This window comes from Platalea leucorodia (genome assembly GCF_965183815.1).
Source record: "Platalea leucorodia genome assembly, chromosome: 1".
Lineage (NCBI taxonomy): Eukaryota > Metazoa > Chordata > Aves > Pelecaniformes > Threskiornithidae > Platalea > Platalea leucorodia.
The window spans coordinates 13,575,034-13,591,364 of NC_138823.1; the positions used below are offsets into that span (position 1 = coordinate 13,575,034).

General features: G+C 46.2%; 1 protein-coding gene across 1 annotated transcript in view; it reads right to left on the reverse strand.

Annotated features, from left to right (window-relative positions):
• Positions 1-6,109: 6,109 nt before the first annotated feature.
• ZHX2 (zinc fingers and homeoboxes 2) overlaps positions 6,110-16,331 on the reverse strand; it is a 78,860-nt gene continuing 68,638 nt past the window's right edge. Inside the window, exons 3-4 of the mRNA XM_082315239.1 lie at positions 11,992-14,682; positions 6,110-6,579 (exon numbers count right to left, since the gene is read on the reverse strand). Coding sequence (XP_082171365.1) covers positions 11,996-14,494 — 2,499 coding nt within the window. The 5' untranslated portion in view covers positions 14,495-14,682 and the 3' untranslated portion in view covers positions 6,110-6,579; positions 11,992-11,995. The remainder of the gene's footprint in view (positions 6,580-11,991; positions 14,683-16,331) is intronic.

The window sequence follows — 16,331 nt, forward strand, 5'->3', positions numbered from 1 at the left end:
GTGAAGGTAAATGTTCAAAAGTGCCTTGGGAGAACCTGGACGAGAGTTGTAAGCAAACAGACCATCAGAGAGCAGCCAAATAAGCCTGAATTTGTGTGAAACCTGGCTACAATGAATAGGCGCTGGGAAAGATCCCTTTATGAAGAGGTTTAACAGTCGGGTGACAAGACGTGACGCCGCTGTTTAACGCGTGTCTTGGGAGCTCATGGAGGCAGGAGGCAAAGTCAAGTATTTCCACTTCGCCGGAGGACTGCGTCATTGTTCACCGGCATTAGCCGATGGCTCCAGCGCCAAGATGAGAGGGACTCCTGGGGTTATGGGGTGGCAAAAAAGCAAAATATGTCAGATTCAAACATTTAGGTACAGATGTATGTTAAATGCCACCATGTGGCAAAATGCCTTTTGGTATTAGTGACTTCGCATGAGCAGTTCAGAGAGGCCAAAGAGGCTTCGTCACTCTCAAGCTGAGGAGATAGTGATGCTCTTAATACCAAGACGGATTTAATCACACATGCATGCTAATGTGTTATAAAGCACCGCGGGGCATGCTGTCAGCTCCTGCTTTAAAGGGAGGCGAAATTCCCCCTCCATGGGAATAAAAAAGCATCCAGAAATGCCAGCCGGGCAGGGGGGAGCACCTGGCACCTCCCATGGGGGGGCCCGAAATAACGAGGGTCGCTGGAAATAGGAGGCAGAGGGAAGGTGTTCAGGGGGAGACTTAAAGGTGGAGGGCATTAAGGCAGGAAGGTGAAAGCTTCACCTGGAGAGCTGCGCTGGGAAAAGGGACATCCCGGCGGGGTCGTGCGGGATGCGGGTCCCTGAGGAGCCCCAGTCCCAGCTCACTCATTTCTGCCCTTGTGTCTTTGCCTCTTGGAAAGGGAAAGGCTTTGGGGGAAAGAATGAGAAATGCTGTTGTGGTTTAACTCTGCTGGCAACTACGCACCACCCAGCCGCTCGCTCAGCCCCCCACCCCCGGTGGGATGGGGGAGAGAATTGGCAGAGTAAAGGTGAGAACACTTATGGGTTGAGATTAGAACAGTTTAATAATTGAAATAAAATAACAATAATAAAAATTAATAATAAAAATTGTAATGAAAAGGAAAACAACAAAAAGAAAGAAATAAAACCCAGGAAAAACAAGTGATGCAACCGCTCACCACCCACTGACTGACACCCAGCCAGTCCCCGAGCAGCGATCGCTGCCCGCCAGCCAACTCCCCCAGTTTATATACTGGGCATGACGTCATATGGTATGGAATAGCCCTTTGGCCAGTCTGGGTCAGCTTCCCTGGCTGTGCCCCTCCCAGCTTCTTGTGCACCAGGCAGAGCACGGGAAGCTGAAAAGTCCTTGACTTAGTATAAACACTGCTTAGCAACAACTAAACCATCAGTGTGTTATCACATTATTCTCATCCTAAATCCAAACCACAGCACTAGACCAGCTACTAGGAAGAAAATTAACTCTATCCCAGCTGAAACCAGGACAAATGCCAACGAAATGGCAATGATTTGATACAAATATAAAATGAAGCTTCCTTGCTGGAAGTCAAGACACGGCCAAGCTGAACTCTAGCTCTTTAGCACGTTTATTCTGCAGTCTTGTGAATAACTACATACATCTCTCAGTTTCTCTGTCCATAAACTTAGGTTAATGGTATTATTCCTTTAACTATCTCATAGATGTGTTGCAAAACCAATGATTTTTTAGACTGAGATTGCTGCATGCTAAATTTTACATGGTATATTGCACTGGGATGATATAGACTTTTAAGAAAGAAAAAAAAGCATGAAGAGGATGAGTTTGTGTATTGAAGAAGCTTCATAGATGTCCCACTTACTGTGCCCGAGCCAATTTGCTGGCTGCGTGGTTTTCACAGTACACTTAAATTATGAGAACTGTAATATAATTAGAACTACCATTTTGGAGCATCAGGTCTGATGGAAATAATAAAACAATGGAAAAAAACCCCCTGCTTTTCTTTACGGTGCTCAAGATGTGTGCGGTGTGATTAGGTCTGACAATTACCCGGTCACTCAGCTCTTACCTCCATCCTCGCTAGAGCTTGCCATAATCTGATTGGGATATGGTTCAGCTGTGTAACACCCAAGAAGCCCTGTCTCAGTTTTTTATGCTACTTTTTCATCCCTTCATTGCGTATCCCACATTCTCTTACTCTTGATAAGTTCCTTTTTCCTGCTGTTCTATGAATACTTTCAGAATTATGCCCAAGAGCCACAGGCCCCATTCATAACAGCTTTCCATTAGTTATTGCCCAAATGAGGACCAAAGTCCTCCCTTTCGCTGAGCTAAATGGTCTCAGGTCTCTCTTTTTCTTCAGGAGATGATTAAAAAAGTTCCTTTCCATCACTGGTGTGTTCTTTCCTTGCTATCAGGCTGCCAAATGGACTTCTTACAATGTCGCCTTATGGGCCTGCAAAATTAATTCTTTTTCCCCCTTCTGTAACCTAGTAAGATTTCAGGATGAGTCATTTTGCTACCTAACAATATCTGAGGGCTACAAGAAGATGATAGGGAAAGTTTCAGTAACTGGATTTCAGCTAATGCATAAATATTACTTAGCTTGGTGGCCATTTTACATGCGTATTTCTCTAGATTTTAAGTTATCATCACCACATAATTATCATTATGGTCATAATCACTCAGATGTCTTTCTTGCATAACCCAGCACTTCTCCCCCAGCCTGCGATGGTCCACGTGGTGCTGGGCCACCCCTTCTTCTGCTGGGCTTCACCCTGCAGACGCAGACTCCCTGCACTGCTTGCTGGCTGCCTTTCAAAGCAATGCATTACATGAAATTCCCAAAGAAGGTCAACACCGGAGATTTGTGGTTAGAAATGGTACCACTGCAGTGGTGTGGTTGAAAAGTGAAGAGTTTTTTTTTTTTTTCCTTAAAAAAAAAAAAGGATTCATGAAAAACGACTGATTTAGGCTGCAGAGCGATTCGTATATGCTGAAGTTTCTGCCTCAAAACTTCCCAAGGCCAGGTTGGATGGGGTTTTGAGCAACATGATCTAGTGGAAGGTGTCCCTGCCCATGGCAGCGGGGTTGGATGAGAAGATCTTTGAAGGTTCCTGCCAACCCAAACCATTCTGTGATGCTCTTACTCCATGCTGCCCAAGCGGTCTCCCACCACGATCACACTTAATAACGCTTCCGCCCGACCTGTCCTCAGTTGCACCTCTGACAGCCATAAGGAGCTAACGGCACCTCATTTACTGAGCAGCACCCTTCCCAGCACCTTACGGCCCAGCCAGGAGAAGCAATGTGTGTATATCATGAAAACCCATCCTCTTGTCAGCATACAAGCAGACTAAATTAAAAAGGTAAATTAAGAAGGCCAAGAAATTCAAGTCATTCCCGGCTTCTGAGTGATGGATTTTTCTACAAGCCACATTAAAAAAAACAAGTGTTGCACAAGTGCAAAAATCTGTTGGTTTTTTTTTTTTTGGTGTGTGTGTTTTTGTGTTAACTAGATTCCTTCCGATTGGGACATTTCAAGAGACTCAGGTTAAAGCACATCATTGTGAAAGATGTCAATCAAAACCTGAGCACCAGGGACTGCTGGTTGCGGGGTCCCTGCCCAGGGAAGGCTGTCCTGAGCCATCCCCTCGCCGCGGGGCTTTGCTGGGCGCCGGGCCCTGCTCTCGGCCACGCACCGTGGTGCAAACGCCCGGCTCCTGCACCGGGGAGGCAAGGCTGCGCGGGAGGAACTCGGTGTCAGCAGCCTATTTTCACCCGTGTGCAACGAAACCCCACCGCCGAGGCCGTCCCTAATGGCCGCTGCGTACAATGATGTCCCGATTGTGCCTCGCCGCTTGGACTCCTAGAAACACAGTCACTGCGGCAGTATTAATTAAAAACAAAGCCTGCTTGCGATGCCCAGTTTGTGAACCCGTTCTGGCAGCCACGCTGGAGCAATGTTTGTGGGGACCTGGGTTGCTTTAAGCTAAAAAAAGGGGCCACCAGATCAGCTTTCCCCCATGAAACCTGGTGTCTGAAGGTTTGGGATCACCACACCGCAACCTGCCTGCACAAACTACCCGGTGCTGCCGTTCTGCCGACGCTGGCAAAGGCCGTGCCAGTCTTTTGCAAGCCCATTTGTCTGCTGTGGGAGAGCTTCAGCTTTATTATCGGTGCAATGACAGACTCCAGGGCTGCTGCTATTGTTTTATTTGAATTGCAGAGATCTTAAAGCGTCCCAGTCCTGGCCCCCAATCCCACCGTGTCTGGGGCTGTACGAATACAGAAAAACCCAGGTGGGTCTTGTTCTTCCTAAACCTCCTGCTGAGCTCCCTGGGAGCGCTGCTGGTTAAGCAAAGTAGGTCAGCGCTCCAGACACACAGACTTATGCGCACATCAGACAGGAGAGAGGCAAACGGGAATATTAAGCCGCCAAGTGGCTGTTAAAAACTGTGCACAAGGGCAATTAAAACATTAGCATCCTTTCATGTAAGCAAAGCAGACAGAAGTGGCAATTAGTTTCAGTTACAACTTTGGAGTCCTGCAGGAGCGTCCTCAGAGGCACTTGCTTTTTGGCCACCCGATGCTTGCATCCATCGATTTGACAAGCCGCGCAGGGGGTACAGACGTGACTGCGCAGGCACCTGCCTCCATGCACGCAGGAGTACGATGGAGTACGATGCACAGCACCGCGTGTGATGGATGGGACACGTGCGTACGCACTGCCAGGCTGCCTTTGCCCATGGAGGAGCCGAGGTCGCTTCCCCACCTCTCGCCGTTGGCCTGTGACGTGCAGACGCGGCGAGTGCAACCGCTGCCCCACCCAGTTACTTCTTTTCAGCGATGAACCAGACAACGTTATTGTAAGCAAAGTTGCCGAGCACTCACTGCCGCCTACTGCAAACCTCCCTCGACACTTAAATGTTGTTCTGATGATTAATAAAAGTAATTCTATATGGGTGAGTCATGGGGACGGTTTCATTCATTCATTCAGGTTGTGACTGCAACCAAAATGAAGGTGCCCCCAAATCCCCACTCCCAGGTGCTACCCAGTCCCCTGGCACGGGCAACAGCTGTCTGACACCGGGGAAATAAATGGCAGTAGTTCCCCAAGTTCATTTTAATCTGGTTAGTGTTTGCCAAGCCGATTACTGCAAACCCCGTTAAAACCCTAATCACAGCTCTAAAGACACTGAGCTCTTGTGCACCAAGGAGAGCTGGTGGGGGCCAAGTTTGGGTTTTAAATGGAATAATAAAAAAAAAAGGGGGAGACGAGAAAAAGGTTACCAAAATGTTTAGCCTTTGTTTTATTGAGTTACAACAAATGAGCAACAAGTTAGAAAAGTTGGATTTATTCAAACTCCCTAGCATCGTATTTGTGCAGCGTACTGAAAGGTGGGCAAGTTTTCCAAACTCAGCTCGTCAGAGGAACGCACCGGATGGCTCTCGCACCCACTTGCCGATGCACTCACGCTCCCGCTCTCCCTCCTCCTCCTCCTCACACGTGCACAGACAGACACCCCCACACAATCCAAATTAGCGGTATTTGAAAAAAAAAAAAAGTGCACGCGGGAACCTAGGATTGATCTAAAAATTTAGTGGCAAGGATTAATCAGAAATTTCTGTTGTGCGCTACAACATCTAAAGCTGGAGGGCAAACTGTTGGCTATGGTGTCCATCGTTGTACCAGCTGAAGAAACAGAAACAAGTTCGGAATATGAAGCATCTTAATTTCCTCGCTCCAACCCCTCTGGGGGTTGTACTGCATGTTTAAACAAAAAGTGCTAAAAAAAAAAAAAAACAAAACACAAACAAAAAAAGGCATTCTAGCCAAATCTTCAGAGATCCACAGCCGGGGCTGGCTTCTGAAAAGTGAACTACAGGAGCTGGAGAAGACTCGCCTTGTAGGAGCACGGAAAAGCTGAGATTTAAATACTTCAACCAGTAGCAGGTGGCAATAAAACAAAACAAAAAAGACAAAACAACAAGAAAAAAACCAAACCCCAACCACTCCAGAACGATCCTCCCCAACCCCGTAACACATTTAAGTGGGCTGAAATGTAAACCAGGGTGGGGATCTGGGCTCAGATGTTGATCTGCACCAACGAGACTCCAAAAGATTGCAAATCTGTCTTAAAACGCTTCAGAAAAAAATTCTCTTCTCCCTCCCCCACAAAAGACACTTCCCTCCCCCAAACCAACCCCCAAATTTTGCAATGGCATTATATGCAAGAATAACTTGCACCTATTAAAAAGTTAACAAAATTTTCACGTTGTACAAATCTGTTCCAGTAGAGGAAGAGGCTGGACAGGAAAGTGGGTGGGAGAGAAGCTAAGGAGAAACCTATGTACAAGGACCCTTTTCTCTTTCTTTCTTTCTTTCTTTTCTTTTTTAATGCAGTAGTAGGACTTTGGCACTATAAAACGATCCCATGATGATGCTCCACGAGAGTATTTCTCGCTGTGCCTCCGCAAGTGCGGTTTGAGACTTGGAGTTGCAACACGCTATCTCACCCCAGGCAGGAAAATAGAGTTTTCTTCTATTTTCAGACAGCATTTCCCCTTCAACATCAGGACAGTGCAGCTGAGGAGTACCCCTGCAAAAATTATAAAAGCAGCATATTATTTTTGAAGGCACTACAAACAACTATTTGAGCTGTCAACTAACACGGTGTCCAGTTTACAACCCTGCACACGTGGTAGCACTGTATTTTGTATTAACCATACATTTATGTAACCATACAACCATAATCATTAACCAAGCCTATCCCTATCACAGCCTGATGCTGCGGTAGGGTGCTGGATTTTTCTTGTATGTAACATCCAGCTAATAACCCCCAATAGATTTCTAAAAGGGACATACGGCCCAGCCTTGACTCTGCTGATCCCTCAGTACTACACACCTCGAGCAGATCCTCACGCTGGCTCAAGGACGATGTGCACGTGAGTCGGGGGCAGCCACTTTGCGACCACAGGACAGATGGTGCTAAAGGCAACAAGACTTCAGGTCTTCCTTCCCTGGTCAAGTCTCTCATTAAGCACCTTTTTTTTTTTTTTTTTTTTTTTGCATGAGTTTAGAAACTAATTATACAAACTGCAAGACAACGGAAAAAATTGCATATGCCCATGCTCTGCAGAGCAGCTCCCTGGCTCCGCTACGACTCCTGCACCGACATAAACGCTGCACCATGGACCAGAAATTAAAAAATAACCTCCAAACCACCAACCTTCAAATGCTCACCTGCCTACACATATCTCCAGTTCCCAGCAGAGAGCAAGGGCTCTACGACAGGGATTATGTTCAGCATGTTTTCTCTCATTGAGGTGTAAACGTGCAAGAAGTACAAGCACCCACTTAGGCTGGAGCTGCACGCAGCAGCACGATGCAGCTTCCCTGCACCATCCTCCTCACCCATCCCACAGCAGTGCTTACCAAAACCTGAGTTAACCCGTTATTTCACAACTTTCATGAATGCTGCTACCAGGTCTGTTATTTCCCACAAAAGCAGTGAGCTCTGTCTGGCATCTGCAACGCAGAGAGCAATGTGGTCGAGCCCAGTAAAAGTGCACAGGCTTGCACCAACACCAAAGACAAAAGTCCCCCCCATCCTTGCGACCTTTCCTCACTCAAACAGCCCCCTGCTCCTCCTAACTCAGTGGAAAATTTTAATTGCTGCGTTGGGTTTTGCTTCCCCCTCTGAAGTCCTTCATTGCATTACAGCTTGGGTCTCCAACACACCTCGCTGGTTTCAGGGGACATTACAAGTCCTCCGTACTTCGGCCTCACTCCCTGAAATGCTTTAGGGTGACCAGAGTTCTGCAAAAAAACACTGGTCAATCCCACACTGACTTCAGGATGGTGCCTTGGAGCCCACACCAGTAACAGGCACTACAGCTAGCTTTACGGATGAAACCTTAAACCGCAATAGAAGTGAGAACTTAGGCAGAAAGGGAGGGAAACCCAGTGCTGGTCACTTTTACCAGCTTTGGACACCAAGGAACGCACTGGGCCACTGAGCGACCTCAGCTCCTGCAGCGGTGCAAAAGGGGCTGGAGACATCAAGAGGACTCAGACCACCTCTGATGCCCAGTACAATGCACACAGCAGAAGCAAGGGGTGACTTCCTTCAGACTCTTTTCTTTTTTTTTTTTTTTTCTTCTGGTGTGCAACTCCCAGACATGGTTTTCCTTTGGCACATCTCCACAGAGCAGCGGTCACAGCCATCAAGAGCCAGGGCACACATCTTCTGGGGCGTCCACCTACCTCGCTCCCACCATAAGCCATGGACTTTGGTGTCTACATCTTGCAGGGTTTGGGCTTAAAATGAAGTCATAAGACAACTCTAAAAAAGAAAGTTTATGGTGGAGAAGGCGGTGGTGGGGGAAAAAAGTATGCTTCTGAGAAAAAAAACCCAAAAGCTCTGGGCTGAGGAAATACTGATCTTGGGAAAACCCCACGGGGAGACAATGCTGTGAAGAAAGACAGCGGTAGCTGCCAACCACTCTGGCACGCTCTGGTCCCGCTCTCATGTCTGAGCTGCAATTTACTGTATTTAATTTAGGACCAGTTTCTGTTTGTCAGGCTTGTGCAAATGGGAACAACAGACCTAATTTTGCCCCGCTGTTGGAAGGCAGGAATACCTCTATCGATGGAAAGGGAGCTAAAGCACTCTCTTGATAGAGCAGTTGGGCCTTGTTATAAGAGGCTTTGTTACACAGCATCTGGAGCATTTTCAGTGATGGCTGTAGTGCACCCTACAGCAGCCACTCAACATCCTGAAGGCCCTGGTACCCTACAGGGACAGGTCTCCCAGCCTCACCGTTCAGGAAACCCAACCTGCTCTGTGGAATAAATCCAATTTTACCAAAAGCTTCAGGTACAGACTTAGTAACAGAGCCTTTTCTTAGTCCAGGGATGGTATTTCAGAGACCGGTGTGAATCCTGCTCTTGCCAAGGCCAGGCACTTGTGAAACTCCCACTAGCTGCACCAGCAGGAGAATCTGCCAAACACAGATCGGTTTTAAAAAACTCAATTTTCCAAGGCCTGTCTAGGCTGTAACACAAATACTACCTAATAGTTTCAGAAACTCCTAAAGCTTCACACTGCAGCAGAGAGTGACCGCGATGGTCTGGAAGACCTCAGGTTTTACAGAAGCCACAAACAAATTCAGCCAACAACAGGAGTATGGAGATTAATCACTGAAAAACATTCACTTTAAACTATGTACATCAAGCTGAGAAAACAGCAACACCATGAATATCTAAGGAGCATGTTCCTGCCAGATGTAGGGTTCAGCAGTGAAAGCTTCACATAATGCCTGTGGCTGTGTGAGAGTCAAGAGGAGGAGGAGAAGTCCTCTGTCAGCTCTTCGGTCCACCTCCTACGTGCAGCCAGGACAGTGACATGACCCCTCTAAGGTACCGAGGAGTATGATGTTAGGAAAAATCAGACTTTTACATGACAACAGGCAGATACAGGCCCTCCGTCAGGTCTTACGCAGTCTTTGCTTATGAGTCATACCCTGGATGTCACCTAAGATAACACCTTGTTAATTTAACACCAAAGTTTTAGTTAAAAATTATGTAAGATAGGCTTCACAAAGATAGAAGTGGAAGCTTATCCTGAAGGAAAAAGTAGCTGGGATTTTTCCATGGGTCCCATCAGCATGGGGTATAAAGCTTCCAGCTTTTGTGTCACAACACCTGTGACAATGCCTCCATGCAGGCACCGGAGAGCAGGCACTTGTGCTTCTGGGCTGAGACTTACAGGGAGAATAAACTAAAATGAAAAAGACTTTGGGCTTTTGTCAAGTCCCCAGGCCAGCATGCTGAGAACCAGGCAAAAGCAGAGAACAAAATGGTCCTCTGATCTTACTGCATGGTCTTCGCAGTGGAAGCCCTGCTCCAGTGCATCTCTTCTCAGCAGGTGTATTTTACAACCAGCCACTAGAAAGCTCCTCATCAAAAGGATAACCCAGCAAAAGTTTAACTGAGATCAAAGTTCTTATTAAAATTCCTCTCTGATAACACCGGAGCTTTACAGCTAGCACCTGGGCCAGGGCATGAAGGCAGGAGGTTCACCTCAACATACCCTACGCTGCTCGCAAGCACAAAAATGCAGGCGCCAAACCTACGCTGCTGGAAGAGGGTCGTTGCAGAGCTTTGTTTCATGGTACAAGAGGTTTGTAAGAGGTAGTGGTTTCAGGCAACCCCCCCTCTCCTGCCCTCCTCCCCATTCCCTCTCCCAGCCCCTGGTCTGCTCCCTCAGTACAAACGTTTATAGCTAGAAGGGGAAAAAAAATCCCACAATGCATTTATTCATCACACATTTGATTTTAAAAGGCAGATCAGATCCTGGCTCTCCTTTCTTATGTGGCTGCACAACAGTGGCACCCCAGTGTGCCTCTGGCTGATGTTCCTGTGTCCTTCCTCCTTTAATCTCTGCCTTTGCCACACAGGTAACACAATCTTCTCCTCACATCCCTAATTACCAACTTCTGCAAGCATAATGTGGGACAGTGCCTTGCACTGTAGTCTGGAGCTTTAAGATACTTGGCAATACAGATGCTCTGACAACATTTCTCAAAATTAGCTGACATAATTCATAGTTCAAAATAAAACCACTGCAGCGTTTCCCTTTTCAACTCAGAAAAAATGTCCAGGAGACTTTTGGACAAGTATTGTACAAGAAGAAAGTGGAGGGCTCTAGGCTAGCCAGCTGGGCTTGCTAAGAAAAACTGCACCTCTGCAACAGATAGTAGTTCATTTCAAGTATTGCCAGCTGCAATAGTATAAGTCTTCACTGCAAGTGTGGAGGGACTTCTATCAGTCCTGGCTTTTGTATTTCCTTCCCCCTTTTTTTTTTTAATTTTAATATATTTTTTTAAAGAAATGCTGAAGTATATTATACTTATTAGACACCAAAAACCTACTAACTCTTTCTAAAATAGGTGTTGTCTCACTGTGGTTGTTAAGACAGGGTGCTGAGCTTTCTGTAGCATAAGTTCTAGCTTAAGGAGACTCCAGTTTGGGAGAGAGACAGGCTCAGTTATACTGAGCACAAAATGTTACAGTCTCCAGTGAACTCAATTCAACGTGCAAGTCAAGAAATGCTGACGGTGCTTGCTCCAGATTTATACCTGTGCAACTGTGATCAGAAACAGGCTTCAGGTCTCCAAATAACAAGTCCTTTCACATTGTGAAAGATTGTATAAAACCCCCTTAAAGAAAGGCCCTGCAGCTTGCTTTTAAATTCAAGATCCTGTGAAGAAGAGCTGCTAAAACACCCACACAGCTTAGTCTGGGGCATTTCCTAAGCCTCTAGAGTGAGCAAGCAGAACAAAGCGAGGTTGAAGGCAGTTCTCACCTGCAAGAGGAAGAGAGCACATTTGCATGAGCCACTTCAGTCCCCACAACTTTTTTTTTTTTTTTTTTTTCTGCTTGCTGTTGCATAAAGAAGCCTCTCTGTCCTGGGCCCTTCCCCCAGTAACCTTTTATTCTGAGCAAAGGAAGGACCAACGGAAGGTGCAGAAACAGGCACAGCCTCTATTCACGTGAGATCAATGATCTGTTAGCAAGGTGGATACTAGCAACTGGTGTTGCTTACTATTTCTTTGCGTGGCTCAGCTGGTATATTTTACATCAAGCGCTGTAGAGGTTACATAGGTCATTTAAAGGCAGAAAGTTTAAGGTTTAATCACTTATTGCCAAAAAAAAACCAAAACCAAAACCAAACCCCAACCAAAAAACCCAAACCCCAAAACTCCCTTATCCAGGACTTGACCCACAAGGAAACAAGAAACAAGGCAAATGGCACTAACCCCTCCCCTACCATGCAGTTGCTTTAATTTACAAGCAGGATGGGTCTCCCTTTTGTTCAGGCATCCAGCAGGCACAAGGATCCGGCAGGGATGGGCTCCAGGGATTTATACTGAAGAGGGGCTACAGGATGCTGGAAGCACACCCAGACAGAGGCAGGCTCAGAGAAACAGGGCACCATCAGCATTACCTGTCTATACGTGGGAATTGTCTCCAGATATACTTTCAGAGTCAAAGTCCGCCAGCTCTGCCTGGCCTTCGGGTGCTGTTTGGCTCCAGCTGTCCGTACAGTCCGATGCTGCGTCATCCTCACCCACCGTCACCTCCACCCAGTTGACCTCCGCCGGCTCCTCGTTCTCCTCGCTGCCGTGGCCGTCGTGGCTGTTGCACTCCAACCTGTCCGTACCCTCCGCCTGATTCCCCAACAAAGAGTCTTTCAGTGGTTCACAGTCTCTTTTTGCTCTCACCACTAGCTTCCCCCCATTCTCTTCATTCAGTTTTTTATGCTCCTGGTAATGCTGCCGAGACACCTCATTACCATTCTTTGGACTCTCAGTGTGTTTTGATCCCTTTTTCTGGCTTTGCTCATTATGACCATCAACAACGTACTGCTGCTGGTACTGGTCAATCCATTTAAGCGACCCTGTTCTTAGTGAAGATCGGTTTTCCTTGAACCAGCGAACTATTTCAGTTCTTGTGAGCCCAGTCTGAGATGCTAACTGGTCATACTCCTGGGGTGATGGCCACTGGGTCCTTGCAAATGTGCTTTTCAGTAGATGAATCTGCTCTTGGGTTTTCTTAAACGTGGTAGAGGACCCAGATAAAGCACCAGGGAGCTGGGAGCTACTCAGCAGTTCTGCCTGGCTTATTGCACCATTGGGAGTTCCTTGTTCTTTAATTTTTCTGTATGATCCCATTGAGTCCAAGACAGCTTGCTCCATGCTATCCCTTATCTTTCTCCGCTCAGAGAACCATGAATCTATCTCCCTCCTGCTCAGTTTAGTCTCCACTCGAAGTCTGTCCAATTCTCCTTGGGTGGGAAAAGAGCATCTTAAGAAACTCTCCTCAAGGGCCTTAAGCTGCTCTTGGGTTTTCTCTTTGAATCTCTGGGGAGTAAAATCTGTGTATGGGTGAAACGAACGGCCGTGTCGACCAGCTGAAGGTGCTATTTGATCTTTCCCTAAAGCATCTCCAGGGATGTGCACAATGCCCCTTTGACTTCTGTACCTGTGATCACTGAACCACTTCTTGATCTCGCTCCTGGAGAGACCTGTTGCCTCTATCAGCCGGTAGACTTCTGCATCATCGGGAAACTGGCTTGCCATAAAACTGGCCTTCAGCTCTGCTATCTGCTCCTTCGTCTTTTTTCGCTCGCTGGCTGGTGTCAGTGGTACAGCAGTCACCTTGGCAGGAATCTCAGGCACCTGAACTACATGAGGACGCTTGGCCTCTGGGGCGCTTGACAAGGTCTGTATCGTCCTCTTTTGCCCCTGATTCGGGGCAACAGCAAGTGTAATTGGTGAACAGGAAACAGTTGAACCATTTGACACGGGAGTTAAAACCAAACCGGTCTGGCCCAGTATCTGACAAGGCAAAGCTGTCTGGATGATGGGCTGGGGCATTTTCGCAGTTGTCAAAGGAGCTGGCAGGACGGTGATGGTTTGAGGAACTGCCTGGATAGTACCATTAAACATCTTCTTTCTTGCCTCCTCCACTTCTTCAGGAGACCAACTTATACCATGCTTCAAACGTTGCGTAGCAAACCAGATTCGGATTTGTTCTTCCGGATGTTTTGACGCTGCTGTCAACCACGACAACTCTGCTTGTGTTGGGTAAGGAAATTTATTGAAGGAGTTGATCATGGTTGCATTAGTGTCCAGTGCAGAGTTGTATTTGGTACTGTTCAGAGGTACTGGGACCTTGGGGACAAGGTTAATATTTGGTGGCAGCTGTACAGAGGGCATAACATGGGCTAACACATCATGGAGAAGGTCTCCGTTTATACAAGCAATAGCTTCAGTGGCTTCAGTTATGATGCGGGGGAGAGTGCCATCTACATGGTTTTCCGTAACTCCCTCTTCTGGCTTTTTGGGACCCTTCTTGGTTTCCCCTTTAGGCTTTCCCAGCTTCATCACTGGTGTTTTACTCGCGCTAATTCCCCCATGAAGTGAATCATCACACTCTGCATTTTCTAGCCCACCGCTCGTGACAGTGACATCATTAGCAGTGGTCTCAATGGACTGCTCTAAAACAGTCTGATTATTGCGTTTAATTAATTTCAGTTTAAAGTTAGTCTCTCCCGGGTGGTATTTTGTGTTGTGGTCAGATAAAGAATCATATTTTTTGGTTGTAAAGTTGCATTCAGCACAGACATACAGGGGGTTGAGAATGACATTTGGATGCTGAGTGTCAACATGCTCTGTAAATTCATTTAAGTTTTGTGTTGAGTAAGGGCAGTATTTACACTCGTAACCACCCTGGGGTTTCTTAGACTGATTTTCAGCTGGGGGCTTTGCCTCAACCACTTCACAGTCTTTGACTGAGCTTTCTGAAGGCCAACTTTTTTTAAAGTCCTGCTGTGGTGTGCCAGCCCCCTTCTCTTTAGGAGCCTCTACGCCCTCGGCGCCTTCCTGCTCCATGACTTCAGAAGTTCGCACCATACAGGGAGTTGTTGACTTTCTTTTGCTGGCCATGGCAGCTGCTGGCAGCAGGCTGTCGTCCCAAATGGTGACTTTTTTTGACAGGGTGAGCAATCAACTCAGAAGATCTTGCAACTGGCTCCAACCTTCCTTGATTATTTTACTCTGTTCTGTTTAATGAAGAATTTCCGCCCTGGCTGTGACCATCGGCTCTGCCAGCAGACCTGTCAGCTGCATGATACCTGTGAAACAAAGCACACATCATTAGGCACTGATCTATAAAACACAGATTTAACAGAAAGCCACAGCTCAAGATATATGCATTTACAAGGCCATTTTGGACAATGCTGAACTCTTCCTCCCCCTGTCATCAACTTAAGAGTCAAAAATCTTCCCATGAAGAATAAAAGCGGTGGATAATTCACAATTAAGTGCACCACAGGTAGAAAATGGCTTTGAAACAGATAGGATGAACAGACAGGGGATTTTAATCTCCATTAGACTCAATGTGTTTAGCTGGAAAAGAAAGAAGATACTGCTATAAATACCGTATCTTTTTATAGAAGCTGCAGTTTCTATTAATTATTATTTTGAAGTCTGCAGATTTGAAATTGAGTGCGATTTTTATTAAACTTAATTACTTCCCACTGTCACTTACCTTGTAAATATGTCTACTAAATGATTGTGGTTACTAATGATGGGTGATTTCTAAATAAAGCTATAGGGCCTGCCTTGGCTGTAAAAGTAAAGGCAGAAAGAAGAGTTAATGCAAATCAAAGTTTTCAAAGGTCTGTGTCTTGACAAGAGGTGGGTTCAAAGAAACTGCAGTAGATCTATGGAGGCCTATTAAGTCTTTTCTGGAACAAAAGTTTCCTTAAAACACCACTTTTCACTCAATATTGACAGAGGTAGCTAGCAAAGGTCACAGAAGCCCTTAGATCCCTTTTAAACAGGGTCCCTTCCTGTGACCCTGCTGATATTCCCATCAAGTCCTGATCTGTGCACTTCACTCCCTACAGAACTAAAAAAAAATAATTAAAAAAAAAAATCAATTTTTTAAGCATGATTCATATGTTGAAGTGGTTTTGGAAGTTCCCAAAGGTAAAAATTCTGTAAAACACATATTTTTAAAAGGATCTGAGGTCAACATCAGTCAGCACAACCACAAAGGAATACTACACCAGCTGTCTTACAATCTCCCCATGTTCATGGGGGTGGGTGGAGGAAGGGGAATTTAATTGTCATAACAGGCATCAATAAAAAAAGAAACTGATGCCAACCTCCTATTTAAGAAAATGCCTTTTCTAATCAATGCTTGACTCCAGTTTGCTACTTTTCCAATCAGATGGGCTCTGGATTCATAATACTTTGAAGCCTGATGGAAAACTCATCTTTTACAATCAAGGAGTCCTTGGGATGGGCTGGGGGAGGCACCAGGGTTTACAAACTGGAGGAGGATGGAAAGTGGACATTTGCAGAGTAGGTGAGACCTGCATTGATTTTTGTAGAATCATATTAAATGGAGAATCTGAACTAGAGATCTAGTGCAAGATGTCCCTGCCCATGGCAGGGGGGCTGGACTAGATGATCTTTAAAGGTCCCTTCCAACCAAACCATTCTGTGATTCTATGATCTCATGTCTAACCAAACACAGATTTTCTCACTGTGAAACTTGTAAATAACGAGCTGCACCCAGCAGACATGAAGATCAAACGACATAAAATCCCACTGCAGTTATATCTGGACACATCCAATGTCAGCAGACAGTTTATAACCACCTCGGTGCTGTCCCTGAACCTGCTCCTCTCGCGTGTGCATTGGCACGAGAGCCAGAAGTAGTTGCTGCAAAAGTGGCTGCCAACTCCTCAGTTCTGTTTGCATCTGATGAATA